Below are 7931 nucleotides of genomic sequence, written 5' to 3'. Positions count from 1 at the left end.
AATGCATCCACGCTGCTTTCCTCCCAAACTTGAATAAAATTAAGCCTGGTTGCATGCAGACTGCCAATATTTTTTTTTCTCTCTGTAGAATTCCCACCCTTTTTGTTGCAGGCCTAAGCTTTCTACATAATTTATCAATTTCGTTTGCATAATAATAATAATAATAATAATAATAATAATAATAATAATAATAATAATAATCACAGAAAAGAAATGTAGGCTGAACATTGTTGGGTTTTCTCTATAATTTCATTTAGTTTATTTAGGCAAAATATACGATCTGGACAAATTCCTTCAACGTTTCCTATTTACAAATTTAAATCACTTGTATTTACATTAAAGAAAGGACACCAAAAAACACAAGATAGTGACAAATAATAATTATAATAACAATAATTATAATAATAATAAAGTAAACAGCCTACCAAAATGTCCCAGCCTGCCTGGGCAAAGTGGAGAGAGAGAGAGTAACATTATAGGCGCGATTATAAGCTACACAACAATAGAGGAAGTAATCCATCCATCCACAGGATATTACCAAATTACGCCATTTGTTCTGTACCGTCTGAATGCTATGCTGCATTATTATTTCTCATTGTCCTTTTTAGAGAGCGTAAAGTCTTTGTTTTTTTTTTTCTATTTGATTTTTTTTTCAAGCACAAAAAATGTCTTGATCAAGCCGAGGAGAGTGCAGTGAGGACCCGTTGCGTGGCGTCTTGTGGACTCCTGGCGCTGGAAGGCAGAGAGGATCTGGATAAAGAATAACAGAAAGGTAGATAAATACCCCCGCCGTGTTTGGACAGCGGGTTTCAATATGCATCTCAAGTGTCTGGCTGAGCAGTTTTGATTAGAAGCAGACTGAAGCCCTCCTTTTCAAGCCCTCGCGTTTTTTCTTTTCTTTTTTTTAAACACTAATAATTAAAACAACATGAACAATAATAGTGTTATCAATTTTACAAATCCGATTTTTTTTACGGCATGGAAAAAAACCCCTCACTGTTCATCCATTGTCAACAGTTGTAATTCGCTATCTCATCGTTAATTCTCTAAGAACGTTACGCACAAGAGGAAAACCTGAGGTAAAACTTTTTTTTTTCTTTGGGTAAGAGCGCTCCCCTGGGCTCTGGGTCTCCCATGGGTCTTTAGGGAAAGCACACAACCCAGACAGAGCCCGTTTTACTCGGTGACTTGATAAGTAGCCACACTCTCCCCAGAGGGAAGGAATTAAAAGGGTTGTGGGATGGGAGTCAAGACCCCTGTCACCCCCAAAGTAAACTGGGTATCGTTGAAAAAAATTGTTTGTTTTATTTTGTAGTGCTGTTATATTGTTTTATGTTAGAAAATGTATAAATAAAAGATGAAACAAATAAAAATAAACCTTAAGTATATATGCCAAAATTCGTTAAGCAGTTTACTCATTGTTTTTTTTAAATATTGTTTCTAATACTTCTCTTATCAGTAATGTTATAGCTTTATATATATTTTTTTAAAGAGATCTAAGTATGTTTCTATTTCGCTAATCCAATAATCAGATCTCCTTCATTTTATTTCCGGCTGTGGCTGCTTTCATCTGCTTATGGCAACGTGTTGAAATTCAGCAAAAGCAATAAAGTAAAAACTGGTCTCACCTGTCATGGATGGGTCGAAAAGAAGACTTCAGGGTCTGTGTTGGAGGTGAATCCGACCTTACACCGTTTTCGTGATCTGATGGGAAAACAGTGTTAGCACTTGTCTGGTAGATAAAACAGAGACACGAGAATTTTTAACTAAACATTATTGTGTGTGTGTGTGTGTGTGTGTGTGTGTGTGTGTGTGTGTGTGTGTGTGTGTGTGTGTAGTCGATTGTGTGAAAGTGCGTGTGTGTGTGTGTGTAGTCGATTGTGTGAAAGTGTGTAAATGTACTTTACTTGTGTGTGGATGCGTGTGCAGAATCTTTTATAGGCTAAATTAATTGTATTTTAAATCGAAAATAATAATAATCCGAAGTCGCTTTTTTTTTCAACAGAGCATTTTGCACGTCTCCTCATATGTGCAAACACAGACTGTCATCGTACCTATGTGTTTCGGACTGTGGCTCTCTGGTTGGGCTTTGCTGTCATTGGTGAGCGCTGCTGAAGCTGCTACCGGCGACACCACCACTGATGTCGGCTGCTGCTGCTGCTGGGCCGGCAAGTGATGGTTGTGCTGGTGGTGGTGGTGCTGGTTTACTCCCAGAAACGATCTGACATTCAGCAGGGAATTCTGGCCTAAGAAAGCCCCATTTGTCCAATTGTGGAACTTTCCAATCTGGCAAGTGTACAGTCCGTGACTGGGGAGGAAGGCGGGGTGGGTCTGAATCTGGTGGTGGGGCGCTGATGGGTGAGTGGTGGCCCCAGTGCCGCAAGGGGACGTGGGTTTCTGTGACGAGCTGTCGGGACTAGTAGCGGTCTCTGCTAAAGACCATATTTTGGGCTTATTGTTGGACGGGAGAGGAAAGCTCCCAGGTCTGTCCGGAGACAAAACTCTTGTGGTGCTGTTGTTGCTGCTATCAGAGTTCTCCTTACTCCCTGGGTGAATTGAAATAGCGTTCTTAGATTTTTCAAAGGCCTCGTGGGCCTGTAGGGCGAAGGCCCGTCTTTTCTCTAAGTTGTCCAACTCTCCGGTTGCACCGAGGCCGCCCCTACGGTCCCTGCTGCCCTCCGATGACTTATCATCATCATCCTCGTTGCTTTGATCCCCGTCGTTGTCGTCGATTTTGTCTATATCTATGCTCTCCAGGTCAATCTCTTCCTCGTCTTCGTTTTTTTCTGCTTCGTCTCCACTGCCCAACAAGTTACCGTCCTCGTCCTCTTTGCTCCTGCTTCCCCAGGTCACCTTGTTCTCCTTCTTGAGCCTCCTCCTGGCGTTGGCGAACCAGGTGGAAACCTGCGTCAGCGTCATTTTGGTAATGATAGCCAGCATGATCTTCTCCCCTTTGGTCGGGTATGGATTCTTCCTGTGCTCATTGAGCCAGGCTTTCAAAGTGCTGGTGCTCTCCCGGGTGGCATTTTTAGGCCTAGCAGGGTCTCCGTACTGAAACTGGCCGTATGGATAGAAGGCAGGAGATGTGTGGGCTGCAAAGCTGGCAGGGTGGACGCCAGGACTGTCCTTCAGTTCGTACTGGGATCCCTTAGAAATCAAAGATTGTGTGTTATTAAAGTGTCCTCATGGAGCTTCATGCATAATTTTATTTCATGAACTGCTAAATACATGCTTCATATATACATATATATATGAAGCTCCATATATATATATATATATATATATATATATATATATATATATGATTCAAACAACTAGCTTTAAAAAATCTTTGAGTTACAGTTGCAACTGACTCAGCTGTGCCCACAAATAAGCTTCTCAGCTTGCAACATGTCACATGCTAGGCCTATGGCACCTGCAACTGCACAGCTCTCTGAGAGACCATATATTAGCAATTATTGTCCGTAAATTGTCAGCAAAAAGTAACAAAGTGAATAGGACCAGAGAAAGTTTGTGATCACGCACACTGCATGTGCACGCAAACTGACAGCTTAAACATATAGTAGGCCTGCCTGTTAAACTCCCTTCTATGCACAATATGACAAAGCAGTATGAAGGCCCAAGCAAAGTTTTTCCCTTTTTTTCTCCCTCTTCTCACTCTGTAAAATATACACTTGCGTGACGAATTGTGTACTTTAAGTCTTTGGCTTGGTTTTGTGGAATCCACCCGCAGGTCGTTCAATTTAGTATTTTCGATAAAACCTATTTTTTTTTCTCAGTTTTACTCTGTGTTAGAGCCTAATACATGCCTTAGTCATTAACACACTCCAAGTTAATTATTATCACAAGATGTGCTGTGTCTTGCAATTCGTCAGGTAGAGAAAGTTAGAAGGGCATTCAACTAGGTCAGAAATGTTTACAAAACACAAACTTAAAAAAAGTAATTCCATATTTATAGTTTAAGATATTGTATCAGGCTGGTGAATATTTTTATCAACCTGATTTTAAAAAATCGTCAGAGCAAAAGCAGCATTTTTTTCATGTTGCACGGTAGAATACAGCTCCGCAGGATTATTTTTTTTCATAGTGTGAGACTAATAACTGCCTAATTATAATTTTCTCTTGTTCTTTTGCTTTATGCATAACAACAAAACACGTTTTAAGCCGCATTTTCAAGGTTTTTTCTTCTTTCTTTTGCATTTCGTCAAACTTTTCACCTTGCAGCTAAAACACACCAGCGGACTGTTAAATCAGTCAAGTATGGACTTAAACCAGAAAATGCGCAATATACAAATCGGCAACCAAGAGTATTCATTCTTTTGGTTGAAGTGACCTTTCGATTTTTTTTTTATGATCAGACAGTGCTGGTTGGGACGGAAGGATTTACAAACATCTTTCGACAGAAGTATATGAACATGTTCTTACCATTTGTGAGAAAAGAGCCAAGTCCGCGCTGGTGTAGGGTAAGAAAGCGCTGTAGTTGTGTGCGTACGGGTTGGCGTACATGCCCAACACTGACGTGACAGCCGCTGCAGTGGCTGACGGACTTCCCCCGATCTCGGTGCTCCCTCCCCGGGACGAAGGCGTAAGCACTCCCGGTCTTTCGCTCCCGTAAACCGCCTGGGAGGCACTTAAGTACTGCGGGTACCCTAGCTGGGGGAAAGACATCTCCACTGCACAGTTCTTTTGTCCGATAAACTGTGCGTAAAAAAGTATGCGAGGCACAAAAAAAAAAAAGAAAAAGAAAAAAGAAAAAAAATGAAAAAAACCCGGATGAGTAAAGAGAAAGTGTTTAAGCCAAAGTCGCAGCTACTACCGACATACAACGGTATGCAGTCAAAACAAACCGCTCTTAAATCTCTGCTTCCTCTCTTTTCTCGCGCAAAGTCCGCTGGATGTGATCTGATCAACAATTGCGCTCCGACTGACGCGCCTGGCCCTGAGGTCTCCAGGCTGATCTCTCAGATACAATTTGAAGTTGATGCTTTGATTGGCGTCCTCTACTTGAGCCTGCAAGCTCCTCCTCGTTTGGAGCAATGTGGATAATGTGAATATAGACTGAGCACATTGGCTGGGGCCCCCCTTCTCTCTCGCTCTCTCTCTCTCGCGATCTCTCTCTCTCCCCCCTCTCTCTTGCTCTCTCTCTCTCTCCGTCCGTGTTTGGAGTTATTGTATGTTAAATGTTCAAGCATTAGAGTCCATTCACCGAAGGCTTTGATTGTTGTATGACAACCTGTCTACACGATTTTACAGCTGTCCGACACAAGGGGAAGTAAACCCGTCAAGAAGGAACTTACTTTGAATAGATTTAAATTGTAATTAAAGGGGGAAAAGCCTGTCCGCCGAGGAATTAGTATTTGGTAACACGGGCTGCTGGTGCCTTTATTTAATTCAGTGGCATTATTTTTCAGTAAAAGTTTTAACATTAAAATTAATTTCTGTAATTTATGGATTTTTTTTTTAAACCTACGCACTCGTAAAAGACACACGGGACTTAATCAGGATGAGATATTTAAAAGTTTATTTATTAAATAAATAAATAAATAAAAGCATTTTATATTTCTACAATGAAACAATTATATATATTTTTATTTTGTTTTAAAGTTATAACGCTTACTTCAAGACGGTTACAGTTAACTCCCTAAACAGTTGCGGAAATTCATGCAAATTCTTCCATATGAGTTATTAATTATGTAAGTCTTTATTGACTTCTGTTTTCGGTTTCCTTTGATTTCTTCATAAAGTTTTAATCAGCCTCTCCATCCTTTTCCCCCCTCTCACTTTCCATCTGCTTTCGTGTGTGTGTGTGTGTGTGTGGACTTAAAGCAGATTGTTGTTGTCCTTTGTAAAAGCAGAGCCACTTCACGTTTCCTTGCTTTTAGTGAAAAGGAATGTGGAAACGCCAGGGACGAGCCAAAGACCGGGTTACCGGATAAGAAGTCTCCAAGTCCATGTATTCGCCACAAAATGTTATTCAGGTACTTTTAGCTCCTATAATTTAATGAAAGACGTACCAACACACGAGAACCGGAAAAATATAGTGTGTAACAAATCTATAATTGTTTCTGGAATATATATATTCCAGAAACAATTATAGAATGTTTTCTAAAACAAACCAATCTTTTCAAAAATATTATCTCAATATTTCAAAGAGTGAAAAAACTCGGATGCTATTTTGTTCAGCGCCTCTTGAACTGCTTATCCAATTTCCAGCTCACAAAAAAAGGAAAAAAAAAAGGGTCGGACACTAACCTCTGCTTAACTATCCACTCCTCACACACCTATGTGGCTCACGGGTGGGAGGGTGTTCATTTTTTGACTGTTCTATTTCTATTTGATTTGATTCTCATATCACCCACCTCCCGAGTCAAAGGGGGTATTCTGTAGATCTAGATTTAATGCCTTAACGACTGAAGCCCAAGAAGTCAGTAGATTTTGATCTGCACCAGATGGCTCCGAGTGGATATTGCCGAGCGCCGAGGATCTGTTAAAAATATCTGTGGGGCACTGATGGTAATCTGGGTAACACATCAGAAAGGAGGGGAGGAATGGCAATTGTGATAACCCGCTGGAAATGTGTGCAGGGGGCTAAATATAATGGCTGTGGCGGGCTGGTGGAGGGGTGGCAGGGAGTTAGAAGACCAAAATTATGTCTAAACAGAAATGACACTGGAAAAGCCGAAGAGAAATCAGTGAACCGAGATGATGAGTAAATGTTTTAGAAACAGCGAAAAGATAATTTAATATTACTAGCTTACCATTACTAGTAATAACAGTGACGGTGATGATGATAATAATCATACTTAAAAAATATATGTTGACCGTGTTTCTTTTTCAGAAAAAAAGATTTTTATTAAAAAAAAAATCACAAACAAATCAATGAATTAGGTAAACAAAGACACGTGTCGAGGTCAGTAAGCCATCAATGTTAACTGATTTATTGAGTGTTGTTAAACTGTCTTTGCCACCACAAGCTTTTCAGGCTAAAACCAGAGAGAGCGAGAAAGGGAGGGAGAGTGAGAGGAAGGGAGGGAGAGAGAGAGAGAGAGAGAGAGAGAGAGAGAGAGAGAGCACGGTAAACTTTGTTCCGGATCCTCGCCCGTGTTTAAAACTCATCTTCATCACGTTCAGTTCTAATGCAGGCGTTCACCACATGTGTCGTCTCTGTATGACATGCACGCGCCTTCGCGCACAGGCGCTCACGTTAATGTTGTCAAAACGACTCTTAAATACTCTTCCCATTTTTAAAGAGAAAGAAAATCCCCCGGCTTATCATATCAGATAGTTTTATCGTGTAAATCTACAGGAGGCTCTTCATAAGCTGCTACGCCTTAATGGCCACATTCTAATAGGCTAAATCACTCAGTCCCAAGCACTGTGCGTTTTTAATTTTCCTGCCACCAATTAAAAATAAATAAATAAATATATACAAAAATAATAATAATACATAGTACCATAGTTAAGTATGTTCTCATATGATATGTGTTTTAATGTAAAATGATTGGAAACTTGTCAACAACTTCTGTTATACCTAACATATTCTCTCTCTCTCTCTCTCTCTCTCTCTGGTACCTTATAGCAATAGAGCCTCTAAAGCTATAAGAAAGATATGAAATATTCCCAGTTACTCTGTTGGAGGACAGCACTCTCTGCCATTACTCATGTTCAAGTAATAGAAAGAAAAATAACTGAGCAGTAGGTCTATACATTTTAAGGACAGTCCTGGCTGTACATTTTAAAATTACAGATACTTCAGTTATCAGATAATGGCAAACACAAACACTTATATATGCTTTCAATGGGAAAACGAAAAAGCTAAAAACAGATATTGTTAAATTCAGGCTTGTTAAATGAACAGCATTTTCTCTATATAGAAACCTGCGTGGTGACAGTGCATTGCAATCCATATTCAATACCACAGTTCATAATTG

The 7931-nt window shown here is 40.1% G+C and overlaps 1 protein-coding gene across 1 annotated transcript; it reads right to left on the bottom strand.

Annotated features, from left to right (window-relative positions):
• Positions 1-235: 235 nt before the first annotated feature.
• On the bottom strand, positions 236-5025 carry irx1a (iroquois homeobox 1a). Its single transcript, XM_004565123.5, has 4 exons — positions 4426-5025; positions 2055-3147; positions 1629-1704; positions 236-750 (listed from the first exon to the last, which is right to left on the bottom strand). Exons 1-4 carry the CDS (start codon positions 4666-4668, stop codon positions 675-677), a joined length of 1488 nt encoding a protein of 495 aa, XP_004565180.2. The 5' UTR covers positions 4669-5025; the 3' UTR covers positions 236-674.
• Between the last annotated feature and the right edge of the window lie 2906 nt (positions 5026-7931).

Source organism: Maylandia zebra, linkage group LG11 (assembly GCF_041146795.1).
Source record: "Maylandia zebra isolate NMK-2024a linkage group LG11, Mzebra_GT3a, whole genome shotgun sequence".
Lineage (NCBI taxonomy): Eukaryota > Metazoa > Chordata > Actinopteri > Cichliformes > Cichlidae > Maylandia > Maylandia zebra.
Note: the sequence above shows the minus strand (reverse complement) of the source record. Positions and strands in the feature narration are given on the sequence as shown.

Excerpts from the sequence above, each read along its gene's own strand:
- irx1a (XM_004565123.5), bottom strand. The coding sequence starts at position 4,668 with ATGTCTTTCCCCCAGCTAGGGTACCCGCAGTACTTAAGTGCCTCCCAG. Across the intron at positions 3,148-4,425 it reads TGGCTCTTTTCTCACAAATG|GGATCCCAGTACGAACTGAA; the intron begins GTAAGAACATGT and ends TTGATTTCTAAG. Across the intron at positions 751-1,628 it reads TTTCGACCCATCCATGACAG|ATCCTCTCTGCCTTCCAGCG; the intron begins GTGAGACCAGTT and ends TTCTTTATCCAG.